Source organism: Epinephelus lanceolatus, chromosome 21, assembly GCF_041903045.1.
Source record: "Epinephelus lanceolatus isolate andai-2023 chromosome 21, ASM4190304v1, whole genome shotgun sequence".
In the NCBI taxonomy this organism is placed as follows: domain Eukaryota; kingdom Metazoa; phylum Chordata; class Actinopteri; order Perciformes; family Serranidae; genus Epinephelus; species Epinephelus lanceolatus.
The window spans coordinates 27,052,873-27,079,684 of record NC_135754.1 but is presented as its reverse complement, the minus strand read 5'-3'; the positions used below and the strand labels follow the sequence as shown (position 1 = coordinate 27,079,684).

The window sequence follows — 26,812 nt, the reverse complement described above, 5'->3', positions numbered from 1 at the left end:
GATTAACCCCTCTATGAAATTTGATCATGAGTTAATGAAGAACTGACCATTAACCAATAGTTAGTTCCTCATTAGTTCCTCAGTAACTACTCCTCTGAAATTTGATCATGAGTTAATGAAGAACTGACCATTAACTAATAGTTAGTTCCTCATTAACTACTCCTCTGAAATTTGATCATGAGTTAATGAAGAACTGACCATTAACTAATAGTTAGTTCCTCATTAACTACTCCTCTGAAATTTGATCATGAGTTAATGAAGAACTGACCATTAACTAATAGTTAGTTCCTCATTAGTTCCTCAGTAACTACTCTAATTTTATGTACCTTAGTTCCTCAGTGACTACTCATTAGTTCATCATTCGTTCCTCATTCGTTCCTCAGTAACTACTCTTATTTTGTGTAGCTTAGTTCCTCAGTAACTACTCTTTCGTTCCTCATTAGTTCCTCATTCGTTCCTCATTAGTTTCCCAGTAACTACTCTAATTTTGTGTAGCTTAGTTCCTCAGTAACTACTCATTTGTTCCTCATTAGTTCCTCATTAGTTACTCATTCGTTCCTCATTAGTTCCTCAATAGTTCATCAGTAACTACTCTAATTTTGTGTACCGTAGTTCCTCAGTAACTACTCATTAGTTCCTCATTAGTTACTCATTCGTTCCTCATTAGTTCCTCATTAGTTCATCAGTAACTACTCTAATTTTGTGTACCGTAGTTCCTCAGTAACTACTCATTAGTTCCTCATTAGTTACTCATTCGTTCCTCATTAGTTACTCATTAGTTCCTCATTAGTTCATCAGTAACTACTCTAATTTTGTGTAGCTTAGTTCCTCAGTAACTACTCATTTGTTCCTCATTAGTTACTCATTCGTTCCTCATTAGTTACTCATTAGTTCCTCATTAGTTCATCAGTAACTACTCCTCTGAAATTTGATCATGAGTTAATGAAGAACTGACCATTAACCAATAGTTAGTTCCTCATTAGTTCCTCAGTAACTACTCCTCTGAAATTTGATCATGAGTTAATGAAGAACTGACCATTAACTAATAGTTAGTTCATCATTAGTTCCTCATTAGTTCCTCAGTAACTACTCTAATTTTATGTACCTTAGTTCCTCAGTGACTACTCATTAGTTCATCATTCGTTCCTCATTCGTTCCTCAGTAACTACTCTTATTTTGTGTAGCTTAGTTCCTCAGTAACTACTCTTTCGTTCCTCATTAGTTCCTCATTCGTTCCTCATTAGTTTCCCAGTAACTACTCTAATTTTGTGTAGCTTAGTTCCTCAGTAACTACTCATTTGTTCCTCATTAGTTCCTCATTAGTTACTCATTCGTTCCTCATTAGTTCCTCAATAGTTCATCAGTAACTACTCTAATTTTGTGTACCGTAGTTCCTCAGTAACTACTCATTAGTTCCTCATTAGTTACTCATTCGTTCCTCATTAGTTACTCATTAGTTCCTCATTAGTTCATCAGTAACTACTCTAATTTTGTGTAGCTTAGTTCCTCAGTAACTACTCATTTGTTCCTCATTAGTTACTCATTCGTTCCTCATTAGTTACTCATTAGTTCCTCATTAGTTCATCAGTAACTACTCTAATTTTGTGTACCGTAGTTCCTCAGTAACTACTCATTAGTTCCTCATTAGTTACTCATTAGTTCCTCAGTAACTACTTTAATTTTGTGTACCTTATTGTAAAGTGTTACCCACTTGTCTTCATTGTCTTTCATTGTCATCTTAAGGCAATTGAATTGAACGCAACTGGACTTGGTTTTGTCTTAGAAGACGTTTCACCTCTTATCCAAGAGGCTTCATCAGTTCATGCTTGTCTGACTAGGCTGGAACTAGTCTGACGTCTTCTAAGACAAAACCAAGTCCAGTTGCGTTTGATTCAGTTGCCTTGAAATAACTATGACCTGGATGAATGAGAATATCCACAGGCACGTCTTTCATTGTCCTTCTCAAATTAACAAATAAAATGTTTGGATATTGCACTTGACCATATTGCAAATTTAATTATATTTGGATTAATTCTGCAGCCCAAAACATGGGTATTCATTTTTGTTGTTGTTGAGTAGATCCCGGATACACATTCATGCTGGTATAAATACACAGCTGAAAAAAATATAATCAAATTCACTCCTGTTTGAGTAATATTTGTGAAAACTACAGTGCCTAGATTTTTAGAGTATTACATCGCTTTACTCTAAAATGAAATTTTTTGACGCCTTTCTTAGAGATTATCGTCTTAAGTGTGACTCAGAGGGGCCACAAACAGGGTACAGAGGTTGAAAAGCATTGATAAATGGGCTTTTGCATTGTTGGTTTTGGTCTTTTTATTAAAGTTTTTGACAATAATAAAATTATAGAATATCACTAGACATTTCCTTAAAGCAGCATAAAAGTGAGCAGCCTCAAAACATTTTCCAAAAATTACGAGTGTCAGCTTTTAACTGTTCCTTTTCCGCCTCTGTTGTATTGTATATATTTGGTGTCCAAACTAATTAGTTTAATCATCAGATCTCTCACTGTATTTCCTATAAAGAAACTTGAAGAAACCTATTAGTCTCATAAAACAAGGGAGGAATAGGATAAGATATGTAATGCATTTTGGGGGGCAGTGCGTCGCATTAACATCCCAGTAAGAGCTGTCTGATTGAGTTATGGCTAGACTTAAAGTGTCTGTTGAGAATGTCTCTAGTGTAGCAAGACGCTGCGCTGTGAAAGAGAGACGGGGAGAGGAAGAGAGGGTGAGAAAATAAATTCAACAGCAAGTCATTATCAAGCCAGTGAAGAAGACAATAGACAGACAGACGAACGGACAGGATCTCCGGTTCATTCTAGGGATATTAATGGTTCTCTCCATGTTCCACCCTGTGCCTGTCTCTTTTCATCAGCAACAACCACACTGAGGCAAGAGAAGCGAGTGGGCTAACATGGTCAGGTTGAGATCTAGAAACCACACTTTTGTAGCATGCAAAATTTAAAAACACACAGACACTTGCATCTTTTGTTTCTTTATTTTCTGCAGATATAGGAAGTCTTAAGGTTTGAAGACTGCTAGCAGTATCGCTCTATAGATGGTAAGGTTGGTAGAGCCATATCTTTAGTCCACACTGAGGCATCTCAAACACAGGATGGATTGCCATGAAATGTTGTAGACATTTATGGTTCCCAGAGCATGACTCCTGCTGGCTTTGGTGACACGCTGACTATAAAATCTGGTACACACATTCTTGTTCCCCACATAATGAATTGTAAAAACGTTGGTATCCTCTGACTTTTCATCTAGCACCATCATCAGGTCAAAGATTTAATCTGTGCAGTGCTTTGGTTTATCACCAAATACCTGCAAAACTATTGACATCCCAATCAGCCTCCATTGTCCTTTGTTTGCTAATTAGCAATTATTAGCATATTAACATGCAAAGCTAATCAAATCAATCCACCAAGTTTTTAGTCATGTGGATTTAAATAAGAATACACTTTTAATGAAATGTAATCCCGTCAGCTCCTTCAGACTCTGCATTAAAATAGACTGCATTGGGGCAGTCTTAGGCAGGGTCCGAACTGATGGGTCACAGTCCAAAAGTGGGTCATGGGTCCATTCTGAATGGATTGCAAGTGACTCATGAACATGTCAAGTTTGTAAAAAGCACTTTTCTGGCACAGAGTTTTTATTTTGAAGTGCCATTTCCTGCTGTAGAGTGAGTGACTAATGGACAGCTACTTGAGAGAGACAGCAAATTAGTTCAACAACTTGGCCAAACGCAAGTATGATGCTTGATATATTAAACTTTGAGGACCTTGAACTAATGACTAAGGAGAAATCTGGATCTCATAGCTGGACCCATTGGGAACCACTGTCCTTTATGATCTTTGGGGTGTGAGGGTAGGTGGGAGCAAAGGTGGTTATCCAGGTGGCTAGTATCTTTTGATTTTCCAGCACGTGGTGTCCATCCTTTAGGCAGGGTAGAGCAGCATCTTCAGTGTGTTCAGCTGAGTGAACCACTCTTTGCAGGGCCTTGTGGTCCTGTTGGATGCTGTTTTGGTACCAGGCAGTGACATTCCCCATCAGGTGCACAAAGCCAAGAAAGTTTGACTTCCTGGGTGTAAAATTACCCAGATGTTCCGCATCATTGTGCCTGTAGAGCAGGCGTAAGACTTCAACGGCTGAGCAGCGAACTTGCGCCGGCGGAGCCATCTACTTCTGGTGGGTCCATGTCATTGGTCCGACAGCCCATTGGTCTGACATCCCATTAGTCCGACGGTCCACGGTGCTGAATGGCTCCCGGTGGGCATATTTCTGCCTTGATGGTGCGCCGTGACCGGTTCTGGGTCAGCTGGGAAAGGCTTGAGGCGAAGCAGGCTCAGGGCTTATGTTTTTGTCACTTTATTTTTCATTTTAACCCACACCATGATCTTTTCCTGACCCTAACCAAGTGGTTTTTGTGCCTAAACCTAACCAGAACCTAACCACAGGGCATCATGATGATTTCGGAACAACGGGACTTCGGAACAATGGGTTTAATATGGTCGGAACAATGGGATGTCTGACCAATGGGCAGTTCCCCTTCTGGTTTAGGCTTGGGATAACCTGAATGAGGATAAAATGACTTGTGTGCAGCTCTTGTTCTCTAAATGTTATCAGACAGAATGTATCGGATCTTGGTAGTTAAAGCAGCCATTTTACAGGGACCGCACCGAACTGAACTGTACTGCTTGGTGGAAATGGGGCTTTAGTCTACAGTCAAACTTCTTATATCTTGTGTAGCAAGAACCACCAATTATCTGTTTGAGCAGCACTTTTGAAGTGAGTCTCGGTTGCTTATAATTGTACACATGTGAAATAATTCTGTGTTCTCACATCTTACTGAATGAGTGTTTTCACATGATTCACCTTTTACAAAACTGAATGAAAGTAAAAACTCTGGCACACTGTTTTGATCACTGCTGGTTTATTTAAAGCAAATGTTTTGCCCCCAAACAACATTCTTCAAAGATATTTTTCAGTATTTTACATAATATGTCTGGTTTTGAATTTGTATTCCATTCAGGAGACTGTGAAAGGAATGTGAGCATGTTTGGGGGAAAAAAAGTGACATAGCAAGTGAAAAGACTCGCTGACAATACACACACAGTGTAATCAGGAATTAGTTTCCTAAGCTGGACATGAAAGCATTTCAGCAGAGGGGTCGCAGCGCAGGCCACGCTGCCAATAAATGGCTCATATTCCATATTATAGTTGAAAGAAAATGGGAAGCCTTGTGAATGGCAAAATATAATTAGTTAGAGGTCAATCAAAATAAGAGAGTCAGTTAGGGTTAATACATAATTCATATGACCCCTTCACTCATGCTGACCTTTTTTGGGTTATGGCCCCTCCCGCTGAGGAGTGTTACCATGGCGCCTGGTCCCAGAGGAAATGGAAATTGTCAACAAAGAGGCTTTTTGTGAATTGGCTTTTTGTGCAAGATAAAAAACATGATTGTTTGGCAAAAATAGCTCAAATATACTTCTCCCTGTTATTGACTGGTGGCAGTCACATGGATTAAAGCTTTATGTGACCACACATTCATATGTGGAAGTGGGAGAGAATCATTTTGTTGTTGTTTTTTTGTTCATGTATCATGTGACACTCTGAAAGGGGAACTTTCTAACCTGCCTCGTAATGAAGTATCTGCCTTTTAAAGCCTTGTCAGTGTCTGTAGAAACGTCATGTTCAGTGGAAAGCAGTTTCTCGTACAGAGGAGATCAAGTGGATTCACATGGATGTGAAACTTTCAGTTACAATGCAGTGGTTGTTTATTTGAAGCATTCGAAACGTGACAGTTTCTGAAGTTGTACTCTGGGAATTTCTGTTTGAGCAATTTAAATTTATCACTTTTATGGTGCTATATTCTGAATGACAAATTCCATCATGCTTTGCGTTGTTCACCATCTGTAGAGGAGCTTTTGTCTTGATTACATCTTCACAGCAGTCTCACTCTTTGATGGTCAGTAGATATGGTCAGGATAGACTGACCTTACCAGTATGGCTGAGTAGTATGATATCACAGAAACTTGTACTCTCAGCTGAATTTTCCTTTAATCAATAGAATTTCTCATCTACATATAGATTGAGGTGCACTGCCCCCTACTGGCATACAGTATTACCTACACAGGTCAATAAATCTTTTTGTTTTTAGGTGATATTTTATGCGGTGAAGAGTTGCTGACAGTAAAGCATAACATGGTATGAGAGGTGTCTTAAGTGGTGACTTATTTCTGTTTTTTTTTCACTAAACATAGTGGAAATGTGGAAAGACTGAACCTCTTTGTTTCTGTGTATGTTTTGAATTAGTTTGAGTTTTTTCAGTTTTTTGGCATCAGTCAGTTGTGGTTTTAAATGAAATGTCCTGTAGCTGTAGTCCACCTTATTGTGTTTTTCCTGTTCCAGCTAGAATTCAATCCGTCATTTCCGTGGTCTTGGTAGATGTTCCTCTGCAGGGCACTAACTCACGATGGCTATCTCCAGCGCTGATGAATACAAATGAGATGAGAGGTTTATAAAAAAAAAGGAAAAACAGCAAACTGTGCAGGAATTTTAACTGTTTTGGGTCTGAAACAATCTGCAAAATGAAGATGGACTTAAAGGATAGCTTTACCATTTTTAAGTCTGCCTTAAAGGGATAGTGCAGCTCTTTGGAAGTGGGGATGTATGAGGTACTTATGCTCCTTTCTCATCCTCGATCTGTGGAAAAATATATTCCAAAGTTTACCTGACATTAAAATGAGGCTTCAGCCGTCTGACAATAGGCAAATCAAGTGGTTATGTTAAGTTACAGCCTTTTTAGTACAAAGTTCCAACAAGTGAAACCTGTGTTAGTGTCCATAAAGGCATTGTAAATTGTAGGAAATTGTAAACTTAATGTCAATATCCAGACTTAAATAATGTAGGGATAAAATGATTAGTTAATTGTGTTATTAGTCCCTGACAGAAACAGCAACCGTTTTCATAGTCAAGTGAGTCATTTTCAACCAAAAAATGCAAACAATCTCATGATTAAATGCAGCCGTGATGACAATTTTTTTGGCATTCTGTTCTATATCTTTTTTTAATTATATTTTAATGTTTGTATGACATTAGTATTTATGACATTTTCATGGCATCCTTTTTTATTGCTCTAAAAATAATATTTTGTATGACACACTAGACTGTACTAAGGCTTTTTATGACATCTTTGTATGACACTATACTATAACTTTAAGATATGTTTTGAAGAAATTGTAGACTGACTTTTTCAGTGATATTTGACATGCTATACTATGACATTTTTTCGTCATTTTTGACAACATACTATAATGATTTTTTTCGTGAATTTGGACAACATACTGTACTATAACATTTTTTCATGATTTTGGACTATAAACTATACTGGGGCATTTTTTCAGTATTTTGGGTGACATGATATACTGTGATGTTTTTTCATGATTTTAGGATGACACGCTATACTACGACTTTATTCCATGATTTTGGACGACATATTATACTATGATGTTTTCCATGATTTTGGACACAGACTATACTATGACTTTTTGTCATAATTTTGGACGACATACTATACGCTGATGTTTTTTCCTAATTTTGGACAACATACTGTACTATGACTTTTTTTTTCATAATTTTGGACAACATACTATATTATGATGTCTTTTCATAATTTTGGACCACATACTATACTATGATTTTTTTTTTTTTTCAATCATTTTGGACGACATACTATACTATGACTTTTTCATCATTTTGGATGAAATCCTGTACTATGACTTTGTTTCGTAATTTTGGACGACATACTATACTATGAAGTTTTTTAATAATTTTGGACAACATACTATACGATGAAGTTATTTAATAATTTTGGACAACAGACTATACTATGGCGTTTTTTCATAATTTTCGACAACATACTATACTATGACTTTTTGTCATGATTTTGGGCGACATACTATATACTATGACTTTTTTCATGATTTTGGACAACATACTATACTATGACTTTTTTTCATGATTTTGGACGACATACTATACTATGACTTTTTGTTCATGATTTTGGACGACATACTATACTATGACTTTTTGTCATGATTTTGGGCGACACACTATACGCTGACTTTTTTCATAATTTTGGACGACATACTATACTATGACTTTTTGTCATGATTTTGGGCGACATACTATACGCTGACTTTTTTCATAATTTTGGACGACATACTATACTATGACCTTTTTTCATGATTTTGGACGACATGCTATACTATGAAGTTTTTTAATAATGTTGGACAACAGACTATACTATAGCGTTTTTTCATAATTTTCGACAACATACTATACTATGACTTTTTTTCATAATTTTGGACAACATACTATATTATGATGTCTTTTCATAATTTTGGACCACATACTATACTATGATTTTTTTTTGTCATGATTTTGGACGACATACTATACTATGACTTTTTTTCATAATTTTGGACGACATACTATATTATGATGTCTTTTCATGATTTTGGACCACATAGTATACACTGACTTTTTTTCATGATTTTGGACGACATACTATACTATGACTTTTTTTTCATAATTTTGGACAACATGCTATACTGTGAAGTTTTTTAATAATTTTGGACAACATACTATACTATGACTTTTTTCATAATTTTGGACGACATACTATACTATGACTTTTTGTCATGATTTTGGACGACATACTATACTATGACTTTTTGTCATGATTTTGGGCGACATACTATACGCTGACTTTTTTCATAATTTTGGACGACATACTATACTATGACTTTTTTTCATGATTTTGGACAACATACTATACTATGACTTTTTTTCATGATTTTGGACGACATACTATACTATGACTTTTTGTCATGATTTTGGGCGACATACTATACGCTGACTTTTTTCATAATTTTGGACGACATACTATACTATGACTTTTTTTCATGATTTTGGACAACATACTATACTATGACTTTTTGTCATGATTTTGGGCGACATACTATATACGCTGACTTTTTTCATAATTTTGGACGACATGCTATACTATGAAGTTTTTTAATAATTTTGGACAACATACTATACTATGACTTTTTTCCATGATTTTGGACAACATACCATACTATGAAGTTTTTTAATAATTTTGGACAACAGACTATACTACGGCGTTTTTTCATAATTTTCGACAACATACTATACTATGACTTTTTGTCATGATTTTGGGCGACATACTATACTATGACTTTTTTCATGATTTTGGACAACATACTATACTATGACTTTTTTTCATGATTTTGGACGACATACTATACTATGACTTTTTGTCATGATTTTGGGCGACATACTATACGCTGACTTTTTTCATAATTTTGGACGATATACTATACTATGACTTTTTTTCATGATTTTGGGCGATATACTATACGCTGACTTTTTTCATAATTTTGGACGACATACTATACTATGACTTTTTTTCATGATTTTGGACAACATACTATACTATGACTTTTTTTCATAATTTTGGACCACATACTATACTATGATTTTTTTTTTTTTTCAATCATTTTGGACGACATGCTATACTATGACTTTTTCATCATTTTGGATGAAATCCTGTACTATGACTTTGTTTCGTAATTTTGGACGACATACTATACTATGAAGTTTTTTAATAATTTTGGACAACATACTATACGATGAAGTTATTTAATAATTTTGGACAACAGACTATACTATGGCGTTTTTTCATAATTTTCGACAACATACTATACTATGACTTTTTGTCATGATTTTGGGCGACATACTATATACTATGACTTTTTTCATGATTTTGGACAACATACTATACTATGACTTTTTTTCATGATTTTGGACGACATACTATACTATGACTTTTTGTTCATGATTTTGGACGACATACTATACTATGACTTTTTGTCATGATTTTGGGCGACACACTATACGCTGACTTTTTTCATAATTTTGGACGACATACTATACTATGACTTTTTGTCATGATTTTGGGCGACATACTATACGCTGACTTTTTTCATAATTTTGGACGACATACTATACTATGACCTTTTTTCATGATTTTGGACGACATGCTATACTATGAAGTTTTTTAATAATGTTGGACAACAGACTATACTATAGCGTTTTTTCATAATTTTCGACAACATACTATACTATGACTTTTTTTCATAATTTTGGACAACATACTATATTATGATGTCTTTTCATAATTTTGGACCACATACTATACTATGATTTTTTTTTGTCATGATTTTGGACGACATACTATACTATGACTTTTTTTCATAATTTTGGACGACATACTATATTATGATGTCTTTTCATGATTTTGGACCACATAGTATACACTGACTTTTTTTCATGATTTTGGACGACATACTATACTATGACTTTTTTTTCATAATTTTGGACAACATGCTATACTGTGAAGTTTTTTAATAATTTTGGACAACATACTATACTATGACTTTTTTCATAATTTTGGACGACATACTATACTATGACTTTTTGTCATGATTTTGGACGACATACTATACTATGACTTTTTGTCATGATTTTGGGCGACATACTATACGCTGACTTTTTTCATAATTTTGGACGACATACTATACTATGACTTTTTTTCATGATTTTGGACAACATACTATACTATGACTTTTTTTCATGATTTTGGACGACATACTATACTATGACTTTTTGTCATGATTTTGGGCGACATACTATACGCTGACTTTTTTCATAATTTTGGACGACATACTATACTATGACTTTTTTTCATGATTTTGGACAACATACTATACTATGACTTTTTGTCATGATTTTGGGCGACATACTATATACGCTGACTTTTTTCATAATTTTGGACGACATGCTATACTATGAAGTTTTTTAATAATTTTGGACAACATACTATACTATGACTTTTTTCCATGATTTTGGACAACATACCATACTATGAAGTTTTTTAATAATTTTGGACAACAGACTATACTACGGCGTTTTTTCATAATTTTCGACAACATACTATACTATGACTTTTTGTCATGATTTTGGGCGACATACTATACTATGACTTTTTTCATGATTTTGGACAACATACTATACTATGACTTTTTTTCATGATTTTGGACGACATACTATACTATGACTTTTTGTCATGATTTTGGGCGACATACTATACGCTGACTTTTTTCATAATTTTGGACGATATACTATACTATGACTTTTTTTCATGATTTTGGGCGACATACTATACGCTGACTTTTTTCATAATTTTGGACGACATACTATACTATGACTTTTTTTCATGATTTTGGACAACATACTATACTATGACTTTTTTTCATGATTTTGGACGACATACTATACTATGACTTTTTGTCATGATTTTGGGCGACATACTATACGCTGACTTTTTTCATAATTTTGGACGACATACTATACTATGACTTTTTTTCATGATTTTGGACAACATACTATACTATGACTTTTTGTCATGATTTTGGGCGACATACTATACTGTGACTTTTTTCATAATTTTGGACGACATGCTATACTATGAAGTTTTTTAATAATTTTGGACAACATACTATACTATGACTTTTTTCCATGATTTTGGACAACATACCATACTATGAAGTTTTTTAATAATTTTGGACAACAGACTATACTACGGCGTTTTTTCATAATTTTCGACAACATACTATACTATGACTTTTTGTCATGATTTTGGGCGACATACTATACTATGACTTTTTTCATGATTTTGGACAACATACTATACTATGACTTTTTTTCATGATTTTGGACGACATACTATACTATGACTTTTTGTCATGATTTTGGGCGACATACTATACGCTGACTTTTTTCATAATTTTGGACGATATACTATACTATGACTTTTTTTCATGATTTTGGGCGACATACTATACGCTGACTTTTTTCATAATTTTGGACGACATACTATACTATGACTTTTTTTCATGATTTTGGACAACATACTATACTATGACTTTTTTTCATGATTTTGGACAACATACTATACTATGACTTTTTGTCATGATTTTGGGCGACATACTATACGCTGACTTTTTTCATAATTTTGGACGACATACTATACTATGACTTTTTGTCATGATTTTGGACAACATACTATACTATGACTTTTTTTCATGATTTTGGACGACAGACTATACTATGACTTTTTGTCATGATTTTGGGCCACATACTATACGCTGACTTTTTTCATAATTTTGGACGACATACTATACTATGACTTTTTTTTCATAATTTTGGACAACATACTATATTATGATGTCTTTTCATAATTTTGGACCACATACTATACTATGATTTTTTTTTTTCATAATTTTGGACGACATACTATACTATGACTTTTTTTCATGATTTTGGACAACATACTATACTATGACTTTTTTTCATGATTTTGGACGACATACTATACTATGACTTTTTGTCATGATTTTGGGCGACATACTATACGCTGACTTTTTTCATAATTTTGGACGACATACTATACTATGACTTTTTGTCATGATTTTGGACAACATACTATACTATGACTTTTTTTCATGATTTTGGGCGACAGACTATACTATGACTTTTTGTCATGATTTTGGGCGACATACTATACTATGACTTTTTTCATAATTTTGGACGACATACTATACTATGACTTTTTTTCATAATTTTCGACAACATACTATACTATGACTTTTTGTCATGATTTTGGGCGACATACTATACGCTGACTTTTTTTCATGATTTTGGACAACATACTATACTATGACTTTTTTTTCATAATTTTGGACAACATACTATATTATGATGTCTTTTCATAATTTTGGACCACATACTATACTATGATTTTTTTTTTCACATAATTTTGGACAACATACTATACTATGACTTTTTCATCATTTTGGATGAAATCCTGTACTATGACTTTGTTTCGTAATTTTGGACGACATACTATACTATGAAGTTTTTTAATAATTTTGGACAACATACTATACTATGACTTTTTTCCATGATTTTGGACAACATACCATACTATTAAGTTTTTTAATAATTTTGGACAACAGACTATACTATGGCGTTTTTTCATAATTTTCGACAACATACTATACTATGACTTTTTGTCATGATTTTGGGCGACATACTATACTATGACTTTTTTCATGATTTTGGACGACATACTATACTATGACTTTTTTTCATGATTTTGGACGACATACTATACTATGACTTTTTGTCATGATTTTGGGCGACATAATATACGCTGACTTTTTTCATAATTTTGGACGACATACTATACTATGACTTTTTTTCATGATTTTGGACAACATACTATACTATGACTTTTTTTCATGATTTTGGACGACATACTATACTATGACTTTTTTTTCATAATTTTGGACAACATACTATATTATGATGTCTTTTCATAATTTTGGACCACATACTATACTATGATTTTTTTTTTTCACATAATTTTGGACGACATACTATACTATACTATGACTTTTTCATCATTTTGGATGAAATCCTGTACTATGACTTTGTTTCGTAATTTTGGACGACATACTATACTATGAAGTTTTTTAATAATTTTGGACAACATACTATACTATGACTTTTTTCCATCATTTTGGACAACACACCATACTATTAAGTTTTTTAATAATTTTCGACAACAGACTATACTATGGCGTTTTTTCATAATTTTCGACAACATACTATACTATGACTTTTTTCATGATTTTGGACAACATACTATACTATGACTTTTTTTCATGATTTTGGACAACATACTATACTATGACTTTTTGTCATGATTTTGGACGACATACTATACGCTGACTTTTTGTCATGATTTTGGGCGACATACTATACGCTGACTTTTTTCATAATTTTGGACAACATACTATACTATGACTTTTTTTCATGATTTTGGACAACATACTATACTATGACTTTTTTTCATGATTTTGGACGACATACTATACTATGACTTTTTGTCATGATTTTGGGCGACATACTATGACTTTTTGTCATGATTTTGGACGACATACTATACGCTGACTTTTTGTCATGATTTTGGGCGACATACTATACGCTGACTTTTTTCATAATTTTGGACGACATACTATACTATGACTTTTTGTCATGATTTTGGACAACATACTATACTATACTATGACCTTTTTTCATGATTTTGGATGACAGACTATACTATGACTTTTTGTCATGATTTTGGGCCACATACTATACGCTGACTTTTTTCATAATTTTGGACGACATACTATATACTATGACTTTTTTTCATGATTTTGGACAACATACTATACTATGACTTTTTTTCATGATTTTGGACAACATACTATACTATGACTTTTTTTCATGATTTTGGACGACATACTATACTATGACTTTTTTTCATGATTTTGGACAACATACTATACTATGACTTTTTTTCATGATTTTGGACGACATACTATACTATGACTTTTTTTTCATAATTTTGGACAACATACTATATTATGATGTCTTTTCATAATTTTGGACCACATACTATACTATGATTTTTTTTTTTCATAATTTTGGACGACATACTATACGCTGACTTTTTTTCATAATTTTGGACGACATACTATACTATGACTTTTTTTCATAATTTTGGACGACATACTATACTATGACTTTTTTTTCATAATTTTGGACAACATACTATATTATGATGTCTTTTCATAATTTTGGACCACATACTATACTATGATTTTTTTTTTTCATAATTTTGGACGACATACTATACTATGACTTTTTTTCATAATTTTGGACGACATGCTACGCTATGACTTTTTGTCATGATTTTGGGCGACATACTATACGCTGACTTTTTTCATAATTTTGGACGACATACTATACTATGACTTTTTTTCATGATTTTGGACAACATACTATACTATGACTTTTTTTTCATGATTTTGGACGACATACTATACTATGACTTTTTTTTCATAATTTTGGACAACATACTATATTATGATATCTTTTCATGATTTTGGACCACATAGTATACACTGACTTTTTTTCATGATTTTGGACGACATACTATACTATGAAGTTTTATCATAATTTGGACAACATACTATATTATGAAGTTTTTTCATAATTTTGGATGAAATACTATACTATGACTTTTTTCATGATTTTGGGCGACATGCTATGACTTTTTTTCATCATTTTGGACGACATGCTATACTATGGCGTTTTCTCCTAATTTTCGACAACATATTATACTATGACTTTTTTTCATGATTTTGGACAACATACCATACTATGAAGTTTTTTAATAATTTTGGACAACATACTATATTATGATGTCTTTTCATAATTTTGGACAACATACTATACTGTGACTTTTTTTATGATTTTGGACAACATACTATACTATGGCGTTTTTTCATAATTTCCGACAACATACTATGACTTTTTTTTCAATATTTTGGACGACATGCTATACTATGACTTTTTTCATGATTTTGGACGACATACTATACTGTGACGTTTTTTATAATTTTGGACGACATACTATACTATGTCTTTTTTTCATAATTTTGGACAACATAGTATACTCACTTTTTTGTGATATTTTTAGGGCATAATGTTCTGTTACCTTTTTTTTTAACAACATTTTGAAAAACACTATGACATTGCTATGGCATACTACACTATACTATACTATACTATACTATTACTTACCGTACAACTTTCTTTTGAAAATACATTTTTTATGGCATATTAAACTGTTATGACATTTTAAGGCATACTGTATTATTACTTTTTTAAATATTTTGTATATCATTCTAAACAGAAAAACATTCTGACTTTTCCATGACATGCTAGCATTACTTTTTCATGACATTTAAATGGATACTATACTAGACTTTTCAAAACTTTTTTTTTCTCAAGAAAACTTTCACTGACTCCCCAAGGCATTTTCAGATAAATTTAATATTGCAACTTGCATTTGAAAGACATTAAGAATCCAAACATGGATAGACCATCCACAGAGAGCAAAGGCAAAGAGCTGTAGTCAAAACAGAGCCTCCTCCATATTCTTGAAAGGAAGGCGTAGACAGAAAAGAAGCCATGGGAAAATCGACTCAGGTTGTTTTGTTAAGTTTCTTCTTGTACAGCACCTCAACATCTCCCACAGACAGACAGCACAAAAAATCACTTGACAGATTCTTGCTGCTCAGCCACTTTCACAATGTTAGCATTTTGTCGTGTAGTATTTACATACAGCATTAACAAAATCACACATTTCATTGAGGATTAAAGCAGAGCTTGGTCAAATTATTCCAAATATTTGGTTTAATGTTGGAGTACCAGATAGATGGTGGGGTTACTGTCATAGACAAAATGCACAGAAAAGCTGTTTCACATTCAGATGCTTTCCTATGAGTTAAAATACTATTAGACTCTTTTCTATAAAACATTCTGCTTCCTCATTTTGACCTACGTGAGAAAAAAACGAACCCATGATTCTAAAAGATATGAACTAACTGAACATTGATAATGAGTTTTTTTGTTGCTCTGGCATTAAGCAGGCACTGAATCACCACCTGTGTACTGTGGTTGCTGCCATTACAGAATTCATGTAATGTTTAACTTTTAAATATTTCTTTCTATGAGTTAGCTATGCATCTGACACAGGTTGTCATGAAATCGTACTGACTCTACTGCATTTAGCGACTAAACCTACCTTTTCTTACGATCACCTCTTAATGCTCAGCCTTCACCTCAGGGTTGTTCTATTTTTCCGTGTCTTAAAAAAGTACATATGGCACTGATTTGTGAAAAATCTATAATACAAATAAAGCAATAAACATACTCTTGAATATTGCAGGTTCTTGGCAAAAGGCTTGGTTATATGTGCTTTTAATGTGCAGTCATTTTAGCAAAATACTTTTTGCTGTCTACAGACAAAAGGCAGACTGTTACATCCATGTTAATTGTAGTTGCATACCAATTTTTTTTTTGAGGTACAAAACCAGTTTAATGGTATTTCATGACTTTGTGATACGTTTAACTGAGAAACTTCTGCCTGAATCCACATCAGAAATAAGCCCCTGTATCGTCACCTGCCTCTGTTAGATAACTTTACGTTCTCGGCATTATGGCTGATGTGATGCATTCTCTTTCTGACAATATTTCCAATGGAAAGAGCATCACATTCATGATGGGCATGTAGTCTCAATATCGCCTCTAATCTCAGATAGAAGTCATCAATAAATGAAATTATGTACTGTAAGTTTACATTTAAAAAAAAATAAAAAAAATCTTAACAATCCCGTTGTGTTCTCCAAACTCAAGAATGGAATGTCATCGTCAATACATAAATACATTTACAATAACTACAACTCTTAAAAATATTACGTGGTCAATCCAAAATAACACTTAGATAAACACTTGAAGTACAGTATTATACAACAAAACTGAAGTAAGAGACAAAGTCTGAAACAACACTTCATGACAAAATAATTATCATACATGATGTGAAATATACATTATTAATCTAACTTTTTTCATTTACAATTTTCATCCACTGACATACAGTATATTACAGCGAGGATGGAGTTAATGGTAGGACAAGTGCATAGCAAAATAGATCATTTGACCAGGTTAAAGAAACCCATAAAACTGACAAACCAGCTTTAGAAAACAACATTAAAAACCATGTTTAAGGCAAATCTCGTTATTTAAAATTGGCATAGTCTGAGAAAATGTCGACAAAGTCTTGTACCACCCTGTAGCAGAAGTCATACTGTTCCTGTGGAAGAACGAGAGACAGAAAAATGGATTAGTCTGTAAAATCTGTTTCAGTCAAGATAAAGCAAGAAACACAAAATATTGAATAAGATGCATAATAAAACAGCCATAACATCAACATTAGTCAATATACGTCATACATAAATCAATTTTGCAAATTATTTTATGGCATAACTTAAAACATAAAACTGACTTAAAAACATTTTTAATGGCATTTCTTACTGACATTTTTATGACATACCATGACCTTCATTTTTTCATGGCATACTTTACCATGATGTTTTCTATGGCATACTATACCATGGCCTTTCTTTTTGTATGGCAAACTGTAAAATTACTTTGAAATTGCTTGAAATAGTTTCTTATTGTATAATTGACCATAACAACCTTCCTTTCTTTATGGCATACTTTACTATTAATTTTATTGTTTTTAATACTTATTCACACACACATTTATGGGATTCTATGACTTTTTTTTTTCATGTCACACTTAGCTGTGATGTTTTATATAGCATACCCTGCAATGACATTTTTTCTAGCATGCTATACTATGACTTTTTTTTTTTAAATGACATTCTGCCTTTTTTTTATAGTATCCTTCACAATTACATTTCAAATTTGGCATATGGCATACTATACTATGACCTTTCCTTTTTTATGGCATACTGTAAAATTACTTCCGTTGTTTTTTTATTGTATGCCTAACCATAACGTTTATTATGGCAGACTATACTATGACTTTTAATATTTTTTTAAGGCATAATTTACAATGAAGACAGACTTTTACAGCAAACTACACTATTACTTTTTTAATTGTCATGCCATACTATACTACCACCTTCCTTTCTCTATGGTATACTTAACTGTTACTTTCATTAATTTTCATGGTATGCTTAACCATAAATTTTTTCAACTTTTAATGGCGTACTATACCATGGTTGTTTATCAGAATTATGTTTTATAGCATGCTGTACTATACTATGACATTTTTTTTAGCATGCTGTACTATATTTTTTTATGTTATATGGCATACTATTCTATGATGTTTTTAATCGCATATTATACTACTATATTATACTATGGTTTTTTTATGGCATGCTATGACTTTTTGTTTATTTTTGAGGGCATACAGTACTATGACATTTTTCATTATATTTTAATCAGACTATACCAAGACCTTTTATGGCATAATGTTGTCATGATACTGGAATTTGTAACTTCAACACCTTAGAAAAATGCCAATATTTGAAACTATAGTCGGTGCCACAGGGAAATTTAACACTGAGGGACATAAAATTTAATTAAAAAAACAAAACAAAAAAAAAAAGATAAATATAATTAGGCTGTAACATCAGATGACGATTCTTTTCTTGGTTAGTAGCAGAGAACAGCAGAATGACTGTAGTAAACATTAACATTCAGAACGAGAAAATGCAGCTGGTACCAGTGAACTGATACTGCTGGAGTACTGAAATTGTTTCAAGTATAATTAATATGCATTGATAAATTGGCTTACTATACCATTATTTCATTATGATTTTTTTTTTAAATTGATAGACTACCAACCTTGCATGTGCTTAGTCACTCAGTTCATTCACTTGTGCTTTGTTTCCACCCCATCTATCTACGTTATGTTGCATTGATACAGTGGTCCATGGACTTACAATTATGACTGTTTAATTGTGCTATCATACAATCAGTGTATGGTAAACCTAAGTTGTCACTGATGTTAACGGTTAGAACTTGAAGTGGCGATGAGTTTTTAAAATGTATGGAAAGGTGTTTAAAAAAGTCTTTAACTGTATTAAATTTAACTGAAGGATTCCTGCACATACCCTGATACATTTTTGTAGCTCTTACGGTTATTTATGATCCACTTGTGTTGATACTTACCACAGTTTGAACCATATGAGGCCTCTGCATGCGTAAACTCTTCACAGTTTGGAACACGTCCAGCAGGCCCTCGGCCTTGACTCGCTCCAAGATATTGCTCAGTGCAATGAACGTACCTGTTCGCCCTGCACCAGCACTGCAGCACACAAACACAAAAACTCTTAGAAATTAAATCAAGAGCGACCAGTGGCCTGCAAGCACACAATCTACAATACTGTTTTAAACAAATACAAATGCCAGTATAGACCAGGCTCAAATGTGTGTTTTGAAGCTACCTGCAGTGTACGACAATGGGATGGTTCCCAGACTGCTGCTGCTGTCTCTGCACTGAGGCGATGATGTCGATCATGCCTTTCCCCTCGGCTGGGATGCCGATCTCCGGCCAGCCGTGGAAGTGGAAGTGCCTGATCACCCTCGTCTGCTTCTCCTTTGAGAGGAAATGGACAGGCAGACAAGAGATCATAATACCTTTTCAAATATGATTTATTAGCAGCCTATGAAAGCATAATGGCAGGCGCAATGTCGGTGTAGGTTAAGTGTGCAGTAGATTAGCGGTGGACTGATGGGTGCTGCTCCGGGAGGCAGGAATGTACTATTGAGCCTCTCAGAGGTGATGTGGGTCGAATTTAATGAAATATATGAGGTGGGAGGCTCCCACTTGATAATCCTAAACACATCCTGCCCACCACATTTCCTCTGGCAGCCAAAAGAGTTTTATGTACTCACTTGTCATAAGACAATCAAGTTACATCCTGTGAAGCTTGTTCTTTCTCTCCCCCTCTAACTCCTCCTCCTCCACCCTTCCACGTCCCCTCTCTAACTCCCTCTTATTCTAACTCACTGATTACAACATTTGCATCTGCTGCATAGTGTTGGGCCAATTTCTGGTTTTGCTAGTCTGGTCTGGTGCACAAGCTGTTCTACATCAGAAACCTGTGCCTAAAGCTAACTTTTATATGTTTATAAATGGACTAAAGGAGCCACTAGTGTCTGACGAAACAAGGCCGCTGTCGGCAACATGAAGGAGATCAAATTTCAGTAGCGGAAGATGTACACATTGTTTTACTAGAAAGTTCATGTGTTTTTTGGGGTGATGAGTTAAGACATGGCATGGTCTCTCAAGAAAACTGCACTAGTATGTTAACATTTTGGATTTGAAGCCATAAAATAGGGTTCCTCACACACAGCCATGTGGTGCACCATTTTGAGTAAAATTTTTGTTGGACGTCTTGTTTCTATTCATTCGTGTTGCTTGCTTTGAAAGCGCCGCAACTGACGAACAACAGCTGATTCGTGAAGTTCAATTGCAGAGTTATCTATACGATACCTTTTTATTTCACTAAAAAAAAACAAAAAAAAACAGAATGAGGTGGCAGCTGGCAGGAGGGAGATCAACAGGGAGCTGAAAGTTTCTGGTAAATGACCATCGCCGATAGCAGCCTACTTGCTACTGGTTATATTGCCATTTCTGATGCTCACTTGCTGTAATGGTATGTGTCTGCAGGATTCATCATTTCCACCCTTCCAATTCATTGTCTATGTGAGCAGCTGTGCATCAACAGGTGTCGACTGATTCAGCAACTGCATGGCTTACTTCTCGCCTTAAATGTTTTCGGAAACTAGGGCTGCCCGCTAATAGTTGACCAAACGTTAGTCGACCAGAAAAGTCTTTAGTTGGCAAGATTTCATTGATCGCTTAGTCTCAGTACCGCCCAGCGCCAGACCTCTTGTTTTCCAGGCATTTAAAGATGCAGCATGTGTACGGCCTTTAATTTCCACGGCTGGTACCTGCGGTTATTCCACAGGCTAGTTAATAACATGTCGGGCAGGAAATCCAAAGTGTGGGATCATTTTGAGAAGGTGAAGGACGAACCCAAGGTGATATGTAAACTCATCTTCATTGGTCGACTACAAACATGACGTATCATCTGAAACATGGAAGTAGCTACATGCCCATTAGCCCACAGCGTCATTAACAGGCGGCTTGCTCAGTGTGTGACGTGCACTTGTAGATAAAATATAGGCCTATATTAATGAAGGTTCATTAGTACGGTTTTGTATTTCTCTGTAATGTAGCACAGTGTTAACAATGTTACTGATACTATTCTTTCTCACACCTTCAACTCAAACCACTGTGTTGCCCTGCACAAAATATATCATTTAATAATCAAATTAATGTTGTAAATATGTGGGCGACTAGTTGACTAATGGCCCTAAATGATGACTATCTGTCGACTAGGAAAATTCTTAGTCGTGGGCAGCCCTGTCAGATAACATCGTAACGTTTAATAACAGAGAAAGTTTCCAAATGAGCCAACATGTTTGAAGTCTGCGAGCAGACAGCCCACAGGCCTTACGGCACGCCTATTAAGCATCCAAGGCTGGGAAGCAGCGCAACCTTTCACTTAAAAAAAAATGCCCCTGTGGACACGCACCTTTACATGCTGTCATTATGTTCTACTCGGGAGCAGCTGCTGGGTCAAGTACACCACCTGTGGAACCTCTGGTGTTTGGCTTAATGTAAAAAACCGGGACAACCCTACTGCTGCGATGTTATCTAACCCTGACAAGCAAATATACTGTGTTAACTGCTTCATTCTAACAGCTGTGTGATAGTGTGAGGTAATTTGCTTACCGGGACAAAGGTGAGTACCAAGTCTCGTAGACTGAAGGTGTCACACAAAGTGTCTCCCTTCAGCTCCACTGTGTAGTCTCCGTAGGTGACGGAGTCCTCTGCTGGCCAGTACTGGCAACATTTATCCTGCAGAAGCAGAGAGACGTGTTTGTTTAATGCCGGCAGTAAGTTAAACAGCAGGAATACGTGGAATGTAAATATTCCTAAAGTAGTTTGGCTCAGAGTATAAAATACTGCACAAACATGACTTGACATGAAAGTAGTTTTGTGAAAGAGGCAGAAAATGCTGAGCATGATGGTTTGTGTTGCTCTGCTGTAGTGGTTAATGCTGTCATTACTCTCAGCCTGCTCACAGTCATCAGCAGCTTACCTGCTCCCTCTCCTGGAGCTCAGTGAGCATGACAATGGAGTGACATTTCCACTCCCACACCATTCTCCAGAAATCCTCCACTGTGTGTGTCAGAGGGCCCTGGGTGGCAATAAAGTAGTCCTTCTGTCTGTAGCCCTGCGTCACAGCAAAACACACATTACTCAGATCCCTGTTATCTGTTTCAGTAGCAACACCCCTGAACTACTGCAGATATAAATGCAAGAATGAAGGCATGAGGTAATAAAATGTGCGCTTACATCTATAAAAGATGCATTGATGTAATCAGTGAACTCCTGACCTCTTCTCATGGAGAGAATTACTCTGTTGAAGTCATCTGAAATGGGAATACAACAGGAAACCATTTGAAACAGAGCAGCTTATAAACATGTTCACAGAGCATCAGGTACACAAAGTGACCCCGAGTGGCTCAGCAGAGCAGATTGGAAAAAACATGTTCAGACTCTAAACATAGTGACAAACAATATAATCTGGAGGTTAAATCTGCCGCGAGCTGATACATGGAACAGGCCGTCTATTTTTGTTGTGTGGGTTTCCTTTTTCTCTTACATGGAATAATTTGCAGAACTCTGTTCTTCTTCATGTTGGCAGGGAGGTTCCCCGTTCTCATGTTCTCCTTCATTATTCGCATGTTGGTCAGTTTCTGGACAGAAATCAAGCAAACAAACCGTTAGAAACCTGCAAACGATTGCTACACACTTATCAAGATTTTAGTATTATTGAGTAAATCTGTAGGCTCTGGCACATTTCTCAGTTCTTGTGCTTTCGTAAGGCTTATTTTTGCGCAACAAATTTATTAGCAATAATTGTTTTTTCAGTGATAAATATAGACAATACAGGTTTTCAGTCACTGGCCACTTTATTAGGTACACTGTGCTGGTACCAAGTTAGACCTCCTTTGCCTTCAGAGCTGCCTAATTTCTTTGTGGCATAGATTTAATCTCTATATACAGACTCTACATTCAGTGAATGTAGAGTCTGTAGGCAAACCCCGGAGATCTTGCCTCCGGAAGAAGAGCGGAAGAGCCCTGGTTTCTGGTTGTAGGCTGTTTGTAGTCCGCATGATATTGACCAATCACGTTTGAGCTGGCTGCAGTTGTTGCCAGATTAAACGGTCCGTGTGGTGAACTAACGAGGTGGAACATAATTGGCGTCACTGCAAACTCTGAATCCATCGCAGTGGTTCAGCATATTTACTTATATATTAAACGGAAGTCGGAAACGGAAATTCACCTCCTCCGCCCAAATCAAACCAGAATGCCAAAAAATCGGGGGTCTGCCCCCAGAGGCTGTATCGCCGTCTGCCGGAAGTCAGACGCCGAATACAGCCGATGGGTTCCAAGAATGGCATAGATTCAACAAGGTGCTGGTCTCTTCCTTTGCTTGAGATGTTTTTATGCACATGGTTGTTTTTTGTACAAATGTAATTGATAAAATTAATTCATAAAATAAGATTTAAAAAGTGTTATATTAAGTCTGATGATCTGAACTCAACAGTTGTAATGATTTTTCTACTGTCATTTGTAGATTAAAAAGAGGTGATTTTAAATCAGCTGCTCCTGGTATTCTGGCTGTTTCTTAGTTTGGCGGTAATAGACTTGATATCTGATTTAAATAAAAATTAAATAAGATTAAATAATAATAAAACACTAATTTTGAACAGATGCCAAAATGCTGATTGCATAAAATATTGTAGGGTTGACCTTTGGTGCTTTCACAACATACGTACACTATGAAAGTTTTGATAAATAATCATCAGTGATGTGGATAAAATGACTAAGTGAGTAAAGACAATTAATAGAACAGCTAGAACAGTCTACTAAGTTCAGAAAATTACATCTTTTTACTGTAATGCAGCCTTCAAAACCAGGAACAGACATCGCTCATGATATTATATCAAAAATCTAAGACAATATTTAGTCTCTTGTCACGATATCTATATAATATCTTTACATTGCCTGGCACTAATTTAAATGTGAGTTATTATGGATTGTGATATAGCAGTTCTAACCTTGAACTCTTCCTCTAGGCCAACCCGGTCACCGTTTGCAAAGGTGTTGTGCAGTTTGTGCAGATGTCCTTCCAGAGACGACACGTCCAACTCCGTGTCTCCGTAGAGGTAGTATTCAAGCAGGGCCTGGTAGATGAATGAGTACTGCATCTGAGGTGAGAACACACACAAACAGGTTAATACACACAATATGCACAGGCACATTTGAACATTTACAGATGATTAAGGAAGTATCACACATTATCTGTCAGGTATTAGTGTAATGTCATGTGGCACGATAAGCAAGAGGAAACACTTCTCCGACTCACATCTGTCTGAATGAGCTGTGAGCGCTGCTCTCGTATCTTAGCGACGAACCCAAACACATCAACTTTCTGCTCTGCGTGCATCATGTCGATCATGGCATCTATTACGATGAAGGTTCCTGTCCTCCCAACACCAGCGCTGCAGGGACACAAAACAAACCACAGATGGAGTGAACCACAATCCTCAGCTGACGCTGGAATGTTTAATAGACAACAGCAGTGAAACAAAGAGACGTCTGTGCTTGTAAACACATGTATTGCTGTAGCCACTCAGTGTTTCCAGACATAGCTAACAGTTTGTTTTCCAGCTATTTATCTCCATAGAGACAAATTGTATAATTAAAACCATTTAAAAGTGATGTTCAGTCAGAAGCACGCAGATCCAAGTAAACAACAACATAATAAACAATGAGCCATTAGCTCAGCATTGTGGTACCTGCAGTGGACCACAATCGGCCCAGAGAAGGGGGGATTGACCACCTTGACCTTTTTGAGGAATTTGAGCATGCCGATGGGGGAGAAAGGAACTCCAAAGTCGGGCCAGCTGGTGAAGTGAAGCTGGGTGACGAGCCTGGGAGTCTTGGCGGCATCACTGGCTTGCTACACAGAGACACAAATGAAGCACAGACATAGTTAATGGTGTTAACAGCACCTGCATAACAAGTCTGAAGACACAACAGACCCAATTTGACTCCAGGGCAATCTTTGGTAACTCTTCATGTTGAAACGAAAACAAAAGTTCAAGTTATTCAGAAATTCAAAGCTACTAGAAGTTGTCTAGTTGACTCCCCATGAAAAAGGAACTGAACTACACAAACAGTATGCAGTGATGTTTCACAGATGCCACACCTGTTCCTGTTAAAATTGTAGTAGAGTAGAACATGAGGCAGATATTATCTTCCTCTGCCTCCTTGTAGTGCTTGTAATGTTTTGTCTCTAATGCAGCTGTCAATCACTGCTTGTGAACTGCCGTCAAACCAGGCAGTGCTGATCAAATATGAATCTGTGTTCTGTCACCACGTGCCTGTTTCTCGCAGCTGTCGATCTACGCAGCTCTGATCACATATGAATCAATATTTGTTATTACATTGCCTGTTTCTCGCCTCACATGTTTTCAGAAACATATTTTAGTGAACTGTTGAGCTGTAAATTGAGACCCTTTTATGAGCTGGCTGGCATTTTGAAAACAGTTGGTCTGGCTGGTTGGCGGTGCTTAGTTTTTGGCTCACTGTCTCCTTTTACAGCTAAACAGTACACTAAAATATGTTTCTGAAATCACGTGAGGCGAGAAATAGGCATGTAGTGACAGAACATAGATTCGTTCAGTAGAGCGCATGCGCCCGCGCGTGCAGCCTGTTGCAGTCGCTCCTGTTTGTTTTCTCGGTTTTCTTACTTTTTTGCTTTATTAAGTTTGGTATTTGTGCTGGCTTTTTGTGATTGTAATTTTGGAACTGCGCCCTCTCAAAACATGCTGATTGAGAGAGTTGTACTCGTTTTCCTCACTCTGGAATTACTTATTTCATTCAGACCCGGCACCATTGCGCAACAACTTCATGGCCGCATTGTTTACTCCAGAGATCAGCTGATCGCGCTGAGGCCGGCCGGCTTGGCGGCCGGAACATCGGAGATACC

General features: G+C 35.5%; 1 protein-coding gene and 1 long non-coding RNA gene across 6 annotated transcripts in view; one reads left to right on the top strand and one right to left on the bottom strand.

Annotated features, from left to right (window-relative positions):
- Positions 1–26,812, top strand: part of LOC117247165 (uncharacterized) — an 82,351-nt gene that overhangs the window by 50,288 nt on the left and 5,251 nt on the right. The window contains exon 3 of the long non-coding RNA XR_004500803.2: positions 24,894–25,030. This is a non-coding gene — a long non-coding RNA (uncharacterized LOC117247165). The remainder of the gene's footprint in view (positions 1–24,893; positions 25,031–26,812) is intronic.
- Positions 16,109–26,812, bottom strand: part of ptprea (protein tyrosine phosphatase receptor type Ea) — a 95,330-nt gene continuing 84,626 nt past the window's right edge. For all 5 annotated transcript variants that reach the window (XM_078163526.1, XM_078163527.1, XM_033611462.2 and 2 more), the window contains 10 exons: positions 25,617–25,780; positions 25,184–25,319; positions 24,876–25,025; positions 23,414–23,507; positions 23,104–23,180; positions 22,847–22,981; positions 22,477–22,602; positions 20,117–20,268; positions 19,842–19,977; positions 16,109–17,949 (listed from right to left, as the gene is read on the bottom strand). In XM_078163526.1, the coding sequence (XP_078019652.1) occupies positions 17,875–17,949; positions 19,842–19,977; positions 20,117–20,268; positions 22,477–22,602; positions 22,847–22,981; positions 23,104–23,180; positions 23,414–23,507; positions 24,876–25,025; positions 25,184–25,319; positions 25,617–25,780 (1,245 nt within the window). In that variant the 3' untranslated portion in view covers positions 16,109–17,874. The remainder of the gene's footprint in view (positions 17,950–19,841; positions 19,978–20,116; positions 20,269–22,476; positions 22,603–22,846; positions 22,982–23,103; positions 23,181–23,413; positions 23,508–24,875; positions 25,026–25,183; positions 25,320–25,616; positions 25,781–26,812) is intronic.